Raw genomic sequence first — 21,251 nt, forward strand, 5'->3', positions numbered from 1 at the left:
GTCATTGCAAACACGTACAACGGCCTACTCGTATCATTGAACCTTGAACCAACGCAGCGTTTACAGTGGTTGTTCGACTTTAACCCCTGTAAAACCTTATAATGAGCAAACGCTTATTGATAAGCATAACGTATAGACATAAAAGGAGCGATGCTTATATGTTTGTTAAGTATTCCATGTTCATGGTAAGAATGTAGAAGGTAACTTATCTTTACCGACATAACGTAGGTGTTTAATAACCTACTCCCAATCAAAGGTCTTATAAACGTGCCTGTTTGTATCCCCGGGAATTACGATTATTGGTTAAACGAATCCAACACACTCTCCATTGTAATTTAAGTATGCGTTTAACCTTTGTACTGCCATGGAACTTTTCCGATTACGTGTCGTGACGAAACGTCAAAAAAAAGTTAATGTTGCTTTACACAATTGTTTAGTACTTGGAGTGGAAATTAAACCCAGAGAATAAATATTTGAGAGTGAATAATAGAGGCAGATTGTTTAATATTAATCAATATTAATGATTCAATTAATTCAACCTTGTCTGTTAGATTTACAATCGTTTTCACAATAGCGGTACCGTATATTACAAATAAAATGATTGGAATCTTCAGTATAAGCTGAATTCCTACATTGGATTAGCCTCTAGCACAACCCTATATGTTAACCACATGGCACCTCTCGACGAATTTCTTGTCTGTTTCAAAATACTTCCAACCCCAATGAATAAAGTGTCAATACCTTCAAGAAAATGGAACAGGATAGTATTTGTTTACACCGGGAATCGTTAGCAACATCACTATAGTGTTCAGCCCCGATTATGACTTAACTGCAAGGTTTTAATAATGCATGTTGCGTTAGTTACAGTGGTTTTTTTCTTGCACGTTGTCATGCTATAAGGCGTTATCGATTTACGTTTGATACCGAATAAATGATGCCTTTGGACACCACGCGGTGGAGAAGTAGGAAACATTACATCCGTTTATTTACTTATGGAATATAATAGACAATAAGCAGTCTAAAAAGTCTAGGACACTACAACAGTGAAAGTATATATTTGATGAAGGCATTGTTAGTCAATATGACCTTATTTACTCCACGACTAACAGCTAGCCAACCAATGCGTATAGTCTAACGGATAGAAACGTGTATTACTTAATGGCCATTATCACGCAGACTAGCTACTTTCACATAAGATTCGATTAAAGCATGTTAGCGACTCATCAAATCATAAGTTATTGGCAGAACAAGTGAGGAAGAAAAACACAACCACAATATTACAGTATGGATAGTGTTTCTAGACCATTTATTCTCTTCGTTTGTCTTGTATCTAGAGGTATGTATTCAGTTGCTATATAGTTTATCTCTGTTTATCTGAATATGTGTAATTAATTATATTTTAGCCATCTGTTTCACATACTATGGATATTTTGTTTGTTTCATAGGGTATGTCTCAACAACTATTTTTGCACAATGTTTCAAGGGCGAGAACGTTTCCGATGATTTGACTTCATGCAATGTTGAGATCGGTGATGATTTGTGTTTGATATGTCCTGTCAATATATCAAACACGTCAGCTATCATGTGGACGAGAAACCATGACCTAATTTACGCCGGTGTAAATAAACTTCAAAAAGACGCAACGATATTTCAAAACAATTGTCATCCCGTGCTGTCCTCGATTCAGTTAAAGAATATTTCTTTTGCTAAATACAACGATGTGTATGAATGTCTCAGAAGAAATCAAGACTTAGTACTAATTACGTACAAGGTATCAGTAATAGGTAAGATTAAATGTTTTCATCGCATTTATTTGTATCTTCAATTCCAGTGTTTTGTAGAACTATGGCATGTCATATGTTAAAAGTATTGTTTGAGTAAATTTCAATCAGTAGACATTTCTCGTAAATTGAGCAATCAACCTAAAACCTTCTACTGTCTTGTATGCAGTTATCGCTTAGTTATTGCAGTTCATTAGGAGCTTCAAAATGGTAGATTTTAATGTAATTTGCAATGGTAAAAGAACATGTTCCGTGGCTGTTTCTGAAATAACTATGTACTAGAATATGTAAATGTGAAAAAATATAGTACATCGTTTGAGTTTGAACACTGCTACAAAACCTTGCTTTATGCTATTTATGCAAGTTAACTACCCTTGGCTAATACTCTTTTACGCTCTGCTTAGCCAACAACCAAATAAAAGAATACCAAACTAAGAAATGAGAAACATTTACTGTAGCGTTTTTACATCGTTTTCCAGTGTAAACAGAGTGACGATTGTTCGTGACTAAAAATGTAACGTCAAAGAACATGTTCCGTAGCTGTTTATAAAATAACTTGTACTAGAATAAGTAAATGTGAAATAAATAGTACATAGTTTGAGTTTGAACACTGTTACAAAACCTTGCTTTATGATATTTCTGCAAGTTTACTACCCTGGGCTTATACTTTTTGTACGCTCTGCTTAGCCAACAACCAAATAAAAGAGTACCAAACTTAGAAATGAGAAAAAAATATACTGTAGCGTTTTTCATCAATTTCCAGTGTAAACAGAGTGACGACTGTCCTTGACTAAAAACGTTACGTCAAAGAACATGTTCCGTATAGCTGTTTCTAAAATAACTATGTACTAGAATATGTAAATGTGAAATAAATAGTACATAGTTTGAGTTTGAACACTGTTACAAAACCTTGCTTTATGATATTTCTGCAAGTTAACTACGCTGGGCTAATAATCTTTTAACGCTCTGCTTAGCCAACGACCAAATGAAAGGGTACCAAACTTACAAATTAGAAATATATACTGTAGCGTTTTTACATCAATATCCAGTGTAAACAGAGTCACGTTATACAAAACTCATATGTGGATATGAACATATCGGTACATGTCTACATGTGTTATCATGTTTCAGGAATTAATCTGCCGCTAACAGTAATCGGGGTTTTTTCTCTTAATATCGAATACGCAAGTAGCAGGGGTTTTTTTTATGATACGAGCACTTTAGCAGTTATAGTTTGACTATTTCGCTTATGTTTTCAGTAGTCTTAATATGTGCAAATTATCACATAGTCAATGAATCGATTGTTTTTAAAAATAAACTTTAGTCAAAGTAAATAATATTAAAGAGTGAAATAACGCATACTACATTTAATCATTTCATACAACAAAATCACATAAAATGACCCCGTAAGTACATAATATTACCACAAAAAAAGTAAACGCAAACTTAAGGTGGCCGTCATTATCGTCACAGTCAATGTCATCATCATGAAAAGTCGATAGCATGCCGCTGATGTTTAATCAATAAGCTTACATTCAATGAATAGTTATACTTAATTTTATTGAAATTTTAAAGATATATTTTTGGGTTTGTTTTGTAAATGCCACTTTCCGCTGCACATAAAAAAGTAATTAATCAAAAAGTACCCGAAAATGAAAAATCAACCGTTGCTTTACCTGTTTTTAAGTAGGAAAGAAATTTGAATACTAGACTTACACCTTTGGAGATGACGAAAGCGAAGTCTTTTTTTTAAACTCTGTCTAGTAAGTAAATTGGTCAATACATTTTGGGGAATGAATTATACTTCATTTGCCCATATTGTTTTGCTGAAACTATACACGCAGATATCAATTAACGTTCCATTGCAAATACCCTTGCAGATGCAAATGAATTTTGCAAACAATATTGAGCTTAAAGAAGCTCATAATACATCAACTTTTAGTGGATCGTGTCGGTGGAAACTGGTATGCATACAACAATTCAGAATGTTATAAAGACTAAACCAATGATTTATTATAATATCGATGTCCTTCTACAATCAATATATCTTGTAAATGTATAAACTCTTGTACCGCAACTTGCCCTATAGATACGTTTAATATGTTTAAGGTTTTGTAGTTAAAATTCCAAACTAACGTAAGTTTAACTAAATGTCGTTTCAACATATCTCGTACTCAAAGTTTAGTTCATTCACATTCGCTTAAGAAGTATAATCCTACGTGCTAGTTGGAAAGACCTCGAATTATCCCATTTTTTTCTCGAGTTTAACATTTTAATTGGGAGGGATACAGAATACCATTTGCTATGTTTTCTGTTGAGTGCGTCTGCTTTTCACAACCGTTTGCAGTTTATTTTCACATTTGATATGCTTTGATACAGTTCCTTCAGTATACTATGGATACATAACTAATAGAACCCTGCGTGACATGTTGATGTCTCATTACTATTCAATGATAAAGGTATCACATGGGGTATTGCAGACAGGTATGTTCCTTTTCTTAACTAGATTTCACCCTTACGGCATCTTAGCTAGGTATTAAGACAGGCTTTGTAAGATTTGTTAAACTAGTTTTTTTTATTTATGTATATATATCAATGATGCCTAACATTACGTCTGGGGTTATCGATCAATCAGTGAAAACAAGCTTCCGTGTAAGTTTTATCTCTGAATTTATTGATCTGATTCTACCGAAGGTATAGCAAATGACATTGTGTTGGAATACATCAATAGATCGCCGACCACAATTCCAAACAATTCTTGGCAAAATATCAACGCTTTTAAAAAATGTTAGCCGGGAAGCTAATTCAGAGTTTTATCCTGCATGTAAGCACTTTATGTCATGGTTCTCTGAGATATGTTTTACTTATTGAAACGTCCAGAGTTTCTCAACAAACTGTCAACTAATGTTAGATCTCCTTTCTTGTTCATTTTGTAGGAAGAACACGTTCTAGATGTAAACCATCAGACTACTACTCGACCTTGGAAATATCGAAATTAAGCTGTGGTGAAATATGTTTCAATAATAGGTGATGGATATTAAAGAACATTTAGAAATAAAAACCAAATGCACAGTCGTGTTATTAGCTCAAATTGCAGTTTGCAAAAATAATTAGCCATCATGAAAGTAATTTAAGCTTTTTTCGTGAACATGAAAGTTTTCAATAACACATATGTATTTCATTTGCCCCAAATTCTGTGGCCCTTTTTGTATTACCTGTTGCCAATACAAGATTGGTAAATGTAGATATTTTTATTTGCCGGCATCCCTTTACATTACTTCAGTTAATGTTAACATGTAATTTTTGTAATTTACAGTCTTAAAAACAGTAAAATCTAGTCGTTAAAAGAACGATACAGATTGATTACAATGTAGATAAACCATTCTAGCAAAATATTGCTTTACTTCTTATAAATACATATTGTACAAAACCGTGGTTCATGATTACCTTATCTTTCAATTTCCACCTACCTGCAAACTATAAATTTAATAAAGTTTCTAATGTTACTAACCAAATAATATTTAAAGGTCAAACCACACTGTATACAGTATTATGTTCCTTATGTAAGTCATTCATTCAGTTATATATAACCATTTGGTATATTTAATACTATCATTCATTATTATCAATTATTCATTACCTTCCATTCATCCCATCATATATTGTTACAACGTATAATAATCATAATAATAATAATAATAATCAGCAGTTATTTGTACGACTCTTAAGAGACCACAAATGTGGGAGAAAACAGCAAGGGCTTATGGATTACAATATATACGTCGGGTGGCTTTCAATTCAATATTTTAACTCAAATTTGGAATCTGTGCAATTTAGAAAGTCATTTCAAATGCGAAAACCGTACATTGCTCTTGGTTTAAAAACCCACCTTACTATGACCCGGCCGGGTATCGAACCCGGAACCTCCCGACTGATTAGCCCTATTGCCGCCTTTATCCACTCAGCCATGGCATCGGTATCAAAATGAAAATGAAACATACGATACAACATTTTGTAATTTACCATAAATTTGAGCTATATATTCTTGATTACTGTTTTACCATTATTTTGAGATAGTAATGTCATATTAAAGGTCAAACCACACTCAATACAGTTGTTCTCTTCCTCATGTAGATCATTGACGAGTCATATATAACCATTGTATCCATGTTATTCCATTATTCATTAGTTTCCATTGATCCATTCATCTATTGTAAGAGCTTGTAAGAAATGAAACAGACGTTGCAACAGTTTGCAAGTTACCCTAAATTTGAGCTATTCTTGATTAAGATTTTATCGTTAATCGTGAACAACTTTCCATTTAAACACAATGTTTGCAACCTTCTGCCATCAACTATATTATGTCTTACGATGCGAAACATGCAAAGGGAACAAGGGGTTGTGATTGCAGGTTTTGACAGATAATGTGAACACTTGAAGTATTATAAGGTACTTCACTTCATCACAAAGTTGTTTATAAACTCAGCCATACTAGTTCTGTTTTATCTCCGTTATATTACAAGTGAGCGTGTGAAATATATCGTTCATAAAACGTAAAATTCGTATGAATATAGTTTAAGGGTTGCACTTTGTCCTTTAGTAGGAACTGTGTTTGATACTGAAGTACATGATAGTTTCAGTTTATAGCTGGAAATATGATTAAGCACGCCGTTTATCCATAGAAAGCATCGACAGAAATATTTATTTACAAAAATCCTTCATATTCAGGTGTGATTTAATGATTTCCAGCCAGCTGGAGGTGCAATTGGAGGTGACGGGATGAGAAGTGACGTCACGTTTAGCCTCTCAGTCACAAACTAAAGTTACAATGTTTACCTCTATGTATATATGATGTAGCCATGGATTCACACCAAAATATAAAATACGATGTATTCAAATACTCGTTTCGATTTATTCGTGATTAAATGGCCTGCTGTCATCATCCTAAGGCAGTGGATGAATTATTCCTCCGTTTAATATATATACTATATAATTTGTAAATTGTTTATGTCATCTGATGAGAGAAAACAGTGTGTCTTTGGGTTATAGAATCACAATCATCACCACAGACAGTATGGCCACTAGGTAACACGACAAGATTTAATTTAACTAAAATACAGTCCGTTTCGGTTGCTGAACCTGTTTTTAATTTATCAGACATGAAAGAAATTTCAGTGCAGTTGCTTAAAGAAATAGACATGGATTTTGACTTGGTTAATAAATGAAAATATACAAAGAAAGGAGCTATTCAATGAAACTGTTGACCATAGAGTGGTGTCTACATACAGCTTCAACCAGGATGGAAATTCGAAAACAATTGCATGTCAAGTTACCTGGTTCCCATATCAAACCCGCCAGTGTGACTTACAACTACCAAAAAGCAACTTCGGGTAAGGAAATTTTCCCTTCAACACGTAAATCCTTCTACGAAACAAAAGGCACACTGAATATTTTTGTTCAGCAAATGGGTAAGTTGATTTTCATTGACTTCAAACTGTACGTCAAAGAACATGTTCAGTAGTTTATTGTGAAATATAGTACTATGATACATGAATTGCAAGCATTATAAAGTAAATCTTTTAAGTTTGAATACTGTGATAAAACCTTGCTTAATTTTATTTCTGAAAAATAACTACTTTAAGCTGATTATCGTTGTACGCTCGTCTCAACCAACAACCAAATGAAAGAGGAACAACTAATAAATAAAAATATACAATGGATGATTACATCAGTTTTCCAATGTGAACAGAGTGATGTTGTATAAAGGTTGTGTTTTGGTTATTGACAAACTGGTGCCTTGGTAACGCCTACATGTGTTATCCTGTTTCAGGAAATAATCTGCAGCAAATAATAATTGGAGTTTTTGTCCTTATATCGGGAATGCTAGTAGCATGTTTCTTTATCTACAAGCACTGTGAGTATACAATTTTATTAATACTGTTTCATTACCTATTTCTTATCTTTGATTCAAAGAAAGAATGAGAAGACCAAATTCTGTCATCAGAATGCTGCTGTTGTTTAAATTTGCATGTTCATTTCGTTTACTGTTTGGAAATACGCAAACACTATCTATTTCAATTATACAGACAATCACACATGTTATGTGCATGTCAACTTAAATAAAGTTAAACTCTCTGCCACCTTTCATCATACATTTCAAAAACATAACTAGACGTGAGAGACGTTTCGAAGGGTAGGTAAGACATATAACAATAGTCCCTTCAGCTGGTGTATAATAATCGCCTTAGTTATAAATGTGTCTTACAGCTAAAAGTGTCAAGTTTACTATTTCGCGTGTTTTAATTAGTTTAGATATTTGTAAGTTATTAATGAGGGTTCATAACAACAATCATTGAATCGATTATTCTTTAGAAATAAAATCTGGTTAAATTAAATGATATGAAAGGGTGATATAACGCATACTACACTTAATTCTTTCACCCAACAGGGAAATCAGATTAAATGATCCCGTAGCCACACACGGTGGTAAGTGTTAACAATTACAAAAAAAAGTAAACGCAAAGTGACGGTGGCCATTACTATCGACACCGTTAACGTCATCTGCATGAAAAGTCGATTGTATGCCGCTGATGTTTAATCAATAAGCTTGCATTCAACGATTAGTTATATTTAATTGCAATGACATTTAAAAAGATATTTACTGATTTGTTTTGTAAATACCCCTTTAAGCTGTACAGCAGGGTAATTAGTTATCAGTTAACAGAAGTCAGAGTAGAAATACTGGAGAACCAAACAATTTGTGATGATAATGACGATAACATTTTAACAATTAAGCAAACATACAAAATCGCTAGAAACGCTTCTTGTATGATATTCTATTTTAAATATTACTGTATGACATGATCGTAACTGTGACGCTTGTAATTTTGAATATGATAACGATATAGAGATCATACCGCTCAGTTGCAGAGTTGGATGTTCAAACCGAACTTGTTCAAGTACCCAAGGATGAAAACAAACATGGATCAATCATCGCATTACACACCTGCTTAAAAGTAGGAAAGAAATTTGAATACTGGACTGGCACATTTGGAGATGACGAAAGCGAAGTCTTCGTTAAAACTCTCTCTAGTAAGTAACTTGGTCAATACATTTTGGGAAATAAATCATACTGCATTTGCACATATATGTTGACGAAACTATACACATAAATGCCAATTAACGTTCCCTTACAGATGGAAGCACCCTTGCAGATGCAAACGAATTCCGAAAACTAGCATTGAGCTTAAAGAAGTTGAGAAGACATCACCTTTTTGTGGATCGTCTCTTAGTGTCCGTGGAAAATGGTACGCATCAAAAATACAGACTGTTGTAAAGACTAAACCGATGATTCCTTTCATGATCAATGTCCCTCTACAATCAGTATATCTTGTGAAATGTATAAACTCCTTTTATTTGTCTGATGTTTTGGTAGTAAAATTTCCAAATTAACGTAAATTATACGAAATGTCGTTTTAGCACATCTCGTGCTACGTTCGAAGTTTAGTTCATGCACATTCGCTTCAGAAGTATAATCCTAAGTGTTATTTGGAAAGACCTCGAATTGTATGTAATGTCTAATTGGTACACCAAGTGGGAGAGATATAGGATATTATATATTTGTTATGTTTCCTGATGAGTGCGTCTGCTTTTCACAACCGTTTGCGGTTTTTTGTACATATTTGACAATAATGCTTCCATACAGTTCCTTCGGTATACTATGAATACATATCTAATGGAACTCTGCGTGATATGTTGATGTCTCAATACCAAGAAGCCCGGAAGTCACATGTGTTGACGAATAATAAAAAGCAACTTCCAGAAAGTATGAAAAGTCAAGTTGAGGTATTGCTGCATTTATCATGCGAGGTTGCTTCTGCCATGGTTTTCCTATCTTCTCAGAAGGTAATATGAAATAATTTCTCATATTTCGTTTTTTTTAACCGTCTTTGTAAATAACTGACATTGTGGAATTAATTCTATTATTCGAATACCAGTGCATTTTTCTTACATTGAATCTTATTACAGAGTATTATCATATTAATATGATATTTCTTGTTCAGTTTATCATTCTGCCTTGTCCCGTTTAGTTTTGTCATCCTATTCTGTCAACGAGGAAAGTCCTCCTAACAGAGACTGGTCATTGCAAACTTTATGATGTTTGCCCCGAGAGCATGGCTGTATCCATCGTCAATGAGAAATTGGATAAGGTAAATTGGCCGTGTAATACAAACACAAACCCACCCAAATACCCATACATGTAAATGTGTCGCAAGTGGTATGACAGATATATTAAACAAATGAAATCAACACACCCAAAAGGACCAAACCTGTCTTCTGGTGTGTTGGTATTTTTAATTTATAAATATATATATATATATATATATATATTGATACTACTATGTAGTTATTGAGATGTATATAGACCCAATCTTTCAAACAAAACAAAAAACAAGTAAAACCTAATACTGACAATGCAAACTGATATAATGTTTAATAGGTAAGTTTTTACGCCAAAGCAGGTTGACGTTTTCTTTTTGCTTTTGGTTCTATGCTTATTTATTGACAAATATGTATGAGCAATTGAATTACGATAAGACTCTAAATGTGTCCTATTCACTTTACAGGAATACCCACCAATCATGTGGATGTCACCGAGGCTGTATTTTTGAAACAATACTCAGTTGACAGCGATATCTGGAACTACGGCACCTTCTTGTGGGAAATATTTTCTTTGGGTAATAATTCAATTGCTTCAAATTTTGCTCTACCAGTTAATACTTATCAATACGCTTTAAAAGTTTTTTTTTTTTTTATGAATAACGAAACGCATTTTACCTCAATAAAAAATATCACATTTAAACTTGAAGGAGAAGTACCTTACGCTGGACTCAGTAAACTTCAGTTAGAAGAAAAAATAAGACAGACCATTGTGCTTGCTCAACCAATTTGCTGTCCAGGTGCTTTGTAAGTTTGCTAACTTTAATCTTTCCTTTCACGATTATGTATACTTTCCGTTACTAATCCTAGTGAAACTGTTCAAGTTTGCATAACACCGTTCAATATTCAATGATAAATGTTTGTCAGAGAGTGTTGCAGTAAGGTATATACTTACTCCACAATTTTACCGATACAGCCTTTTAGCTACAAAAAATAACAGGCTGTGGGAGATGTGTTTTAACATGTTTCATTACTTATGTATATATCAAAAAGATGCATAATAATACTTCTGAAGTTAGTGGCCAATGAGTGAAGTACAAACGTCCATGTATGTTTCATCTCTGAATGCATTGATCTGATTCTTCCGAAGGTATAGCATAATGACACTGTGTTGGAATACATCAATAGATCACCGACCACCATTCCAAACAATTTTTGGGAAAATATCAACGCTTTTAGAAAATGTTAGCCAGGTAAGTAAATTCAGAATTGCATCCTGCATGTAATCACTTCATGTCATGATTTTCTGAGAAATGCTCGACTTATTGAAACATCCAGAGTTTCTCAACAAACTGTCAACTAATGTTAGATCTCCTTTCTTTTTCATTATGCAGGAAGATCAAGTTCTAAGATGTAAAGCATCGGACTACTACTCGACCTTGGAAATATCGTAGTTAAGCTGTGGTGATACATGTTTCATTAATAGGTGACGGATATTCAAGAAACATTTAGAAAAAGAAAAAACGCACAGTCCTGTTATGAAGCTCAAATTGCAGTTTAATCAAAGAATTGGCCTCTATGAAAGTACCTTAAGCTCATGTCGTGAACATGAAAGTTTTCAATAACATCTGTAAACTTCATCCAATGCTTTATTCTAAGTATAAAGTCAGTCCATTCCGTTTTGAATAAATCAAAGAAAGGTTGAAATTCATATTATAATTCTCTATAACTCTGCTGCTTTTGGTGACAAGTTTTTTAGTGATAACTTACCACCAACATACCTGTTGCCAATACAAGATTGGTCAATGTAGATCATTTGATCACACGGTAACATTTACATTAACATTACTTCAATTAATATTAAGAAGGAATTGTTGTGCTTTACAATCTCAAAACTTATTAAAATTTAGTCTTCAAAAGAACGATTGGAGTGGTGACAATGTAGATAATAATTGGAACAAAATATTGCTTCAAAAACTTCTTATAAATGTATGTTATGAAAAAAAAGTGGTTCGTGATTACCTTATCTTTCAATTTCTACCTTCCTACTTTACAAAATTAAAATTTAACAAAGTATCTAAAAAGGCTAAATCACAATGAATACATCTGTTCTCTTCCTTAGGTAGATCATTGAAGGGACTATTAGTTTGCCTCAGTTATTAAGTTATATATAACCATTGTATCCATTTATTACCATTATTCATTAGTTTTCACTGATTCAATCATCTATTGTAAGAACTGACAATGAAACAAATTGTACAACAGTTTGCAATTCACCCTAAATTTGAGCTATTTTTTTATTACGATTCAATCATTAATCTTGATTTAATAAAGTTTCTAATTTTACTTACTCAATAATAATTAAAGGTCAAACCACACTGAATACGTCTGTTCTCTTCCTCAGTTAGATCATTGACTATATTATTAAGTTGCCTCAGTTATTCAGTTATATAAAATCATTGTATCCATGTTATAAAATTATTAATTAGTTTCATTGATCTCATCATATATTGTAAGGGCTTACAATGAAACAGACTTTACAGCATTTTGAAATGTACCCTAAATTCTATCTATTAGTGATATCTTTAATCTCGAATAATTTTCAATTCAACACAATACTTAATACAATAATATACTTCAAAAATTTCATTTCATTATTTTAAATGGAAAGCTATAGCTACAGCCTACATATCCTTTTAAAAGGTATCACCCCTTTTCCCGTCACAATTGAAGGAATAAATAGCATGTCTCTTACAAGGCAAGACAGGCAAAGGGAACACAGTATTTTAAACTGCAGGTTAGCTTTTGACATTTTTTAATGTGTACAATTTAAGTACTGTATGGTACTTCACGTTATAACACAGTTGTTCACAAAACCAGACATACTAGCTTTGTTTTATCACCGTTATATTACAAGTGCGCTTATGAAATTTATCGTTCATAAATACATAAATACGTATGAATATAGTTAAGGGTTGCACTTTGTCCTTTAGTAGGAATTGTGGTTGATATTGAAGTACATGTTAGTTTCAGTTTATAGTTTACATTTACGTGATAAAAGTCTGTTAGCGATATCAAAGCCAATACACTCGTCTGCATTTAATTGTCTATTGATAAATAGGCTTCACCAATAAATAGTTAGGTTTCTACTTGAACCAAGCACAGCTGCGAAACTGTGTATTTGGCACGCATATAACGTATTTAAATACGACGTGTATGGAATAAAACGATAATCGGACTAAAATAATTCATATGTGTCATATGTCATTTCTAAGACAGACAATTTACAAGTATCAAAAAAAAAAATAAACACGTGCAACACTAAATATATTCTATAACACTCAATAACACTACACAGGAAGGTTGGTAGGATATATATATATATATATATATAGCTGTACCTATCCAGGTCATAGGTTATGCTAACCTAAAGTAATACACGCATATCACAAGTATAAAAAATCAAGAAATTAATGATTAAAACTTTTATATTTTGTTGTCAAGCAATCCACTTGTGTCAAAAAGCCATGCATTTGACGTTATTCGTACTCTTTTAAGTGACCTCGATATATAACTTCCTTGTTTCGAATTGAAAGAAGTAAATGTCGTTAAAAGAAAATTGTAACACGTATATATACTAATTGCAACGCACGGTATCATGGTGGTGTCAATAATTGACTTGTTGCCAGTTTCTATTTTTTCTCTTTCCTGTTTCCATGCTCTCGTTTTTGCTTTCGCTAAGGAAAATTCATAATAAACGAATGAAACCTTCTTCTTCTTCTTGTCAAACGGCTACCGGGTTTATTGACCATTGTATGTAAAGAGCAAATGGCATTGGCGGATGTAGATTCGATGTTTGTATGGGACTTTGGAACTTTTGCTGAAAGGTAATTTATTACCATAGTCAGCTTCTAAAAACTACCTGCTGACACTCTGTCAGCTTTGAGTTACCCTTCGCTACAAGGTCCATAAATCGTTAGACCTGCGTCTATAGAGACAGTGTGTCATATAGCCCTGGATATATGATGAAGCACGCCATCTACTCATAAAATGCATTGACAGAAATATTTAATTACAAAATCCTTCATATTCAAGTGTGATTTAATGGTTTCCAGCAACTGTTGTATTATAAGAATGGAGGAGAATGTGACAATCGGAGGTGACGTGATAAGAGGTGACGACACGTTTAGTCTCTCGGTCACAAATTAACGTTACAATGTTTACATCTATGTAGAAATAGTAGAACCATGGATTCAAACCAAAATGTAAAATAGGATGTATTCAAATATTCGTTTCGATTTATTCGTGGATTAATGGCCCAAGGCAGTGGATGAATTATTTCTCCGTTTTATATATATACTATATAATTTGTAAATTGTGTATGTTCTGCTGAGAGAAAACAGTGTGTCTTTGGGTTATATAATCACCATCACCACTGAAGACAGAAGGGCCACTAGATGTAACACGACAAGATTTAATTTAACTGAAATACAGTCCGTTCCGGTTGCTGAACCTGTTTTTAATGTATTAGTGATGAGAGAAATGTCAGTGCAGTTGCTTAAAGAAATACACATGGATTTTGAAAAGTTCTGAAGCAGGAGTAACTGGTTTGAATATTGGTAGCCAGATCCTGTCCAATGTTAACAAAATGAAAACTGCATCATCCAGCAACATTCTTGGCAGTCTAGAGATTTTCTCCGACCATTTTTTTTTTGTATAGTCGTCCAAGTGTTCCTCTGGATATTTCTATTTTCATCAACCAGCTTAACAGTAAGACCTTTTGAAGTTTTAAAAGAGTAAGATCGGATGCTTTTTTGATCATTTGAAGTTGAAGCATCTCTTACGAGGAGCCAAATGTGAACAATTTTTAAGAGCAAAGAATTTGTTTCCTTTGACTGCGCATTTGACATCAAACAAAAAACTGCAATTCGTCGATATGGCACTGATCGTGGACGATGTAATACACTTATCTGCGACAACGTCGTACTTTGAATACAATATTGAAGTTTCCATGCATATTATCTATAATGCGTTAATGGAACCTAATTATACTTTGTCCTTAAATTATCTGGGGTGATATTGACCCTCTACTCAGGGTATATTTGCATACATCTTATCAATAGATAACACTTTAATAACAGCTCAGTGTACTTTGATCTAATATATGTGAGGGTTTAATACCGGCGTACATACCAGTTTCAGTTTTATTTTAACATCCACTTAATAAATGGTGGCGCCGATCTTAAACCCCATCCCAAACATCTGTGTGTTAAGTACTTCTCGCATGATCCATAAGTTCCCTTTTCTATGTAAGGTTTGTCAGTCAATGTAACTTGTGTCAAAGTAGGCGATTTCTTGTAAGGTAACTATGGTGCATCAGGAATACCACTCTAGACATGCAGTGTGTATTCCTTGTTGGTTTCTTGACAAATAGTTTCATTTTCCTTTCGATACGAATGGAACGGCAGTGACATGGCCAGATGGGGGAAGGTTTCATGGGGGAAGCAAAGGCCTGTAAAGAAAAAAAAATTACAAAGTAAAATTAATCACTATATTAAATATGATACTCGATAGGCTACTTGATTTTATAGCTCGGCGTTATCTAATTCTCAGAAGTAATAAAATTTGTAATACTAGCACGAAATTTCAATGAAAAATTACGTTTTATTTCAAAGACGACGGTTTGTCAAATGTCAGTGCGTCGAATAGAACTGATTGTGATCTTTAACTGTTTATATGAAGTAGAGATTGGGGACAAATGTGTGTACCCACATACACGTTCTTTGATATATTGTTTAAATGTTCCATCTCCTGGAGGAACAGAGAAACGCATTTAATATGTCGGTTATAGTATGTATGTCCAGTATATATATATATATATATATATATATATATATATATATATATATATATATATATATATATATATATATATATATATATATATATATATATATATATATATATATATGTATGCATGTATGTATTTCAGGTCATCCTGCAAGCAGGAACTCGCAAAGATGCCATCAGTGGCTTATCAAAGCCTCACGCTGACCAAAGTCAGTCTCTCGGATCATATTTAACGTCCATGATTATAAATTGTCAATTTTCAGCAACTCTGTCACTGGACGACATACATTAAACTCGAAGTGACTCGAACACGAGACCTTATGATTGAAAGGCACAGGCGTTAACCACCACACTCCCAACAAAGTAAGATGGAAAGTAGTTTTTTTCAATATAATGACACCGTTGAGTTCCCAGGAAGTACAACGAGAAATGTTAATCAAACGCACAATGTTTATTGTGCACAGTAGATGGTACTCGGAATGAAAAGATATTACAAAACTGAACGTTAAAATGCACTCTTATACAGTCGATCTCGTAACGTGTTGCTCAGACGGGAAGTTTAATATATTCTTCTCACTAGAAAATGGCTTAATTTGTATGTAGTTAAAGATTTTTTTATATTCACCATTTATTTTTCATTCAACTGGTCCACGTTGTGGCTTGTAATAGTTAGCATGTTTTTTTCTCCAAGAAAATTTATTGAAGTAAAAGTCCCACTTTGGACAGCATTACAATAGACCAGACAATACCTAGTAGTTTCCGTCATTACAAAGGATATGACTTTAATTAACAATTATGCTACTATAGTCACTCTGTATATAAGGAAAGTGATTGTTTTCTCTAGAATTTGTTCAAATAAATGAGATATACCGACTTTCAAATATGGGCGCTTTCAAGTGCAGAATGTTTTCTTTAGATAAACACACAAGGCGATTAATTTTGATGGTTGCAGTGCCAAATGCATATTATACGTAATGCGTATATTGGTCTCACAACTGAGAGTGCCTGGGTCAATTTTCCTACAGTAATGTGTGATACATTAGTATGTGAACTTCGTAAGAAGGAACGCAGGACATGTTGTACTAAGTCTTACACGATATTCCCAATTTCCGTCAAAATATTATCTCTTGGAAATCTGGTGCAGTTATAATAACTACCGATACCCGAATCCGGCCAAGTCCGCAACCTACAGCCTAAGCTATTCTCCTATCAATTACTGTAAGTGAGTCATATCGCTTACACCGCTTACTTTAAGTGATATAGTTTTACAATCGAAGATGACGATAAGATTACAAACTAAAGCACAGATATCAAAGAAAATGAGAAAAGAAAACGAAACATTTCATGAAAGTTGAATGACGGAAAAATATTCCAGACGGAACTGTTTAAGAATTTTTGGAATACACGAAGAACCTAACGTAAATATCTATAAAAAGATTAGGAACCTGGCAGAAAGACAGACAATCAACAGAAACATTAACCAAAATTATTAAGCTAGTTATGGTCACAGAAAAATTAATATGTTTTAGACGGGGTGTTTAACGTGTCCTATTGTTGCCAAATGAATAATTATACTTAACATAAACCAATTCCTTGTTGTGGAGGTTACATTTGTGTTGCAATGAATATGTACATAACGTTTTGTGCAAAATATCATTGCAATTCTTGATACATATTGGCTTATACTTTTATACCAAATTTACTTACACATTTAAGTTTAAGTTTATATCCCATAGAGCAAGGCTGTGCTGATGACGTACTACAATAAAGATGGCGGCGTGCTAACCAAATGTTGAAGTGGGGAAATCACATTCGATAATTCAACATAATTGTTGTACTACAGCAGAAAGCATTAAGGTGCGTAGGCCTTTCAATAATGACATTATACTGAATCATTGTGCACAACTGACGTGACGTTTGCATCGGGTTCTTTGTTGAAAAACGGCGATGTATGATCGCTGTCTGATGTACAAATTTACAATGTCTTCAGATTGACATGACACTGTACTCAGTATACGGTAGTACTGGTACAGTAGTATGTTACGTACTTACAGTTTACACACATGTACACAGCAATATTTGTACACAGTGACAGTAGGCCTACAGCGTTAGGAACTTTTATGATCTAGCTAGACTAGAGGCCACGGTAGCTATTACTAATACTATTACTAGGCTACTGAGCCTACCTCATTTCATGATTTATGCAAACCTAGCAAAGCACAAGCTGTAGGCGTGTTGTACTAAATTATATTATAAGGCAATAGGGCTAGGACTGATGGATGGCTATGCAGTGCTGAACCCTAGGCGTAGGCCCTGCAATGGAATTCGCGATCTTTCGTTTTCCACCTTATGTTATTGAAGGGACTCATATACCCGACTGACCATCTTCACTGAGTAGTACGTCATCAACACAGCCTTGCTCTGATTGGCTAAACTCCACGTACACTGCCCGAAAGGTTCAGGAAAAAAAATCGCGCCCCGGCAGTGATATTTGTTTTCCCAAACAGGTTTACTATTACAGAGTTTTCAGCCAATCAGATTGTTCATCACGTCTGCATCAATAATGACCATGGCTTGTAAGTTCGAAGGCATACACTGGAATACACACTTACATCTAGTAACGGGGGTTCCCTTCAAACGCCCTAACTTAGCTTTTAATGCTTGGGTCACATGTTGACCTTTTTAATGTCCATTGTGTTCGTGTTTACGTTATCTAAGACTCGTGAGCCGTTCTATTAAAATCAAAATTCGTTTCGTGGACTTTGTACGTTAAAATCAAATTCACGACGTGAGTTTGCGAATCTTGAATGAATATACGCAATGCGGTATAGTCTGCAGAATTATACATTTCCGTCACTTCCCTGTGTACTCTGTTATAGTGCATATATGCCTACAGCACATGTTTGATGCACCCTTGTACGAAAATTTCACTGTGCAATGTTATCGATTAATACATTCACAGAAAACTTCGATCAAACATCGATAGCAGATCATAAAATCTTAAAAACTAGTGTGATAAATATGTCTTAACCAATTCCAAAGATACGAAAAACTTTCGGGTTTATATTTGTTGCAACGATGGATGCAGACATACGAAGTGAAGGTTTCTATGCTGATTTACACACAATTGCAAACCAGTTTGAAAAAAAAAATCGCTCCCCGGCATAGGCATATCTCACTATATATCTCACGTTTAATGCTTATAGACCAGTTGTGCAAATGTTCTTTTTGTGGTGAATTTCTCTTTATGATTATGTATGTATCAAACGTAAAAACCTTAGTCGTCACAATAATTTTCATCAAGATTCATTGGATGCTCTTACTTCAATCGTATATAAAGATATAAATTCACAATTTTACAGCAACAACACCAATTAGTCACTCAACGCATCAACGAGAAATCTAGCATACATATTGCATTCTTGAAATCATGGTATCCCCTAAAATAACATACTGCGTCAAGCGTGTTCAAAGGTTCTCGGGGGCTTCTAGTGGTGTGTGTGACACATATCAAAACTCGGTCAACAGTCGGTTTCACAATTGAATTCAGTAATGTACACACATGCAAGTTATATAAATAAAAAAAATTGAAAAACGAAGAAACAAACCCACTATCTATGTTTCTTCCTAACGTCTTCATTTTCCAAAACTTGGAAAATAATAGACTGAGAAAATGCAACAGCTTCTAGTGTAACTTTGCAATTCAATCCCTCTAAAATTTTAATTTCTCTTATAAATCAGGTTATTTCTTGGCTTTAAAGTCACCTATTGGAAGTTAAAGATACCTGCAAACTTTGAAGCTGAAGTCCATGATTCCCACTAGCGCTTCGAATACATTCCAGAGAACTACAATATTTTTGTGTTTTAGAGTATCCACGAGGGATAAACAACTGTAACCAAATGATAAAGCTTCCAGGGGTGTTGCTTTTTGACCCCAGCTACGCTATGAGTAGCAATCCATATAATGTAAGATTAAATTATTTTCTAAAATGGAGATCATAATTCTGCTGTGCTTTTCGTATCAAGTTCAGATATAGCGTGATGGTTTCAAATTATTTTTTTTTTAATTCCATACCCGCTTACCACGTTGTTTACAGTATAAAGACAGCCTACCTGCGCATATATATAGGTCTAAACTAAGGCACTTCGAGCGATACGAAGATCCTATCAAGTGGAAAATGTGGAAATTCGTCAGCTCAATAGTGCCAGTATGAAATCAAATTAAACGTTATACGCCGCGGACCACAAATAGTACCCGTCAGCCCCACTTTTCAAGGTTTTAAGCCCAGTATTTGTTCAGAATTTGAAAATTCACATTTCTCGTGAATAAATTCACTTCAAAACATACCCATAACGTTGGACAAAATTTCATCTATGGACAACCAATATAAAAACCTCCTTCAAACCCTAACAGACCTGTCAAAATTGCACGAGTAGAGGGAGGTATGATGAAGAATGCTGGTTAGGGAACTTTCGAAATTTCAGACACAGTTTATTTATTGGTCTACAAATATTAAGACCTCTTATAACGACTACTATAAAACTTCGTTGAAGGAAATGAACAGATATTTCTGAAAGCGAACACTACACACATAGGCGTAGGAGGCGGGAGGGGGGGGGAGGCTGCAGCCTTCCCCAACCAAATATCGTTGTGAAAATTCGAGCAATATGCTGAGAAGTTTTCGGGCACCTACTGAAAGAAAAAAATAAATTGCAATGGTGTAGCTAAAGAAGATCAAAAGTTTAAAACAAAATATCCTTGGTAATTCAAATAAAGTTCTAAGCTTGCCCGACTATTTCGCAATTACTAATGTAAAAGAGAGTTTTGACGTAATTGGACCTCCATGCTTTTTATCCATCTAACTAAGACATTTCGTTGTTTACATTAGCATCAAGCGGTATACTGCGAAACTTTCACGGACCGTATACGGTACACGATAGCATGCGATGTAATAACCGATGCTTGCCTATATGATATTTACATATTAACATGTTGAACGCGCAAAAATTGGTTATATTTTTTAGGGCAAGTCGTTACAGCCCCCCCCCCCCTCCCCGCCCCCAATCAAATTGGGCTCCTACGCTTTTGACTACACACTTAGACAGTTTGGACGCTGTTCATCCTGGAACGTCATTTTCATGCTCACTGTATGATGTAATATCTGCTGTTTGCCTTACAAATTCGAATAATTGATATGAGACTAAAATAATGAACTTTTATCTGTTTATTGTGCAATGCCCCACATTCTTTTATTTCGAAAGACGCAAAGTTTCAAGTTCATTACACACTAAAAGCTTCGATTCTCTATCTGTCTTCAGTTTAGGGGAATTCTTGGGATGTTCATCCCTATAGATATCACTAGATGTTGCTAGATATCCATACAGTACAGTGTCCTTGGTATTTTTCGGGCCTGATCTTAGGAAATTGCAAAATCAGGACTAGTCACACTCCCTGTAGTT

At 34.1% G+C, this 21,251-nt stretch overlaps 1 protein-coding gene across 3 annotated transcripts; it reads left to right on the forward strand.

Annotated features, from left to right (window-relative positions):
• The first annotated feature begins 7,507 nt into the window (after positions 1 to 7,507).
• On the forward strand, positions 7,508 to 13,560 carry LOC139976852 (tyrosine-protein kinase STK-like). 3 transcript variants are annotated; one of them, XM_071985682.1, is made up of 11 exons: positions 7,508 to 7,695; positions 7,935 to 7,974; positions 8,230 to 8,267; positions 8,706 to 8,873; positions 8,978 to 9,088; positions 9,487 to 9,686; positions 9,872 to 9,991; positions 10,409 to 10,519; positions 10,652 to 10,748; positions 11,092 to 11,194; positions 11,336 to 13,560. In XM_071985682.1, the coding sequence occupies exons 1-8, from the start codon at positions 7,593 to 7,595 to the stop codon at positions 10,451 to 10,453; spliced, it is 825 nt and encodes a 274-aa protein (XP_071841783.1). In that variant the 5' UTR covers positions 7,508 to 7,592; the 3' UTR covers positions 10,454 to 10,519; positions 10,652 to 10,748; positions 11,092 to 11,194; positions 11,336 to 13,560. The 3 variants fall into 3 exon arrangements, with proteins under 3 accessions (XP_071841783.1, XP_071841784.1, XP_071841786.1); XM_071985683.1 differs by having other exon boundaries at positions 11,098 to 11,194; XM_071985685.1 differs by having other exon boundaries at positions 8,712 to 8,873.
• Positions 13,561 to 21,251: the final 7,691 nt, after the last annotated feature.

The sequence above is a fragment of the Apostichopus japonicus genome, chromosome 12 (assembly GCF_037975245.1).
Source record: "Apostichopus japonicus isolate 1M-3 chromosome 12, ASM3797524v1, whole genome shotgun sequence".
Classification (NCBI taxonomy): domain Eukaryota; kingdom Metazoa; phylum Echinodermata; class Holothuroidea; order Aspidochirotida; family Stichopodidae; genus Apostichopus; species Apostichopus japonicus.

What these genes read in the sequence shown, in the direction of transcription:
- LOC139976852 (XM_071985682.1), top strand. Translation starts at nt 7,593, where the DNA reads ATGTGTTATCCTGTTTCAGGAAATAATCTGCAGCAAATAATAATTGGA. An exon ending in CGTGAGAGACGTTTCGAAGG is followed by an intron (nt 7,975 to 8,229) that starts GTAGGTAAGACA and finishes TTCACCCAACAG; the next exon opens with GGAAATCAGATTAAATGATC. An exon ending in CTTAGTGTCCGTGGAAAATG is followed by an intron (nt 9,089 to 9,486) that starts GTACGCATCAAA and finishes GCTTCCATACAG; the next exon opens with TTCCTTCGGTATACTATGAA.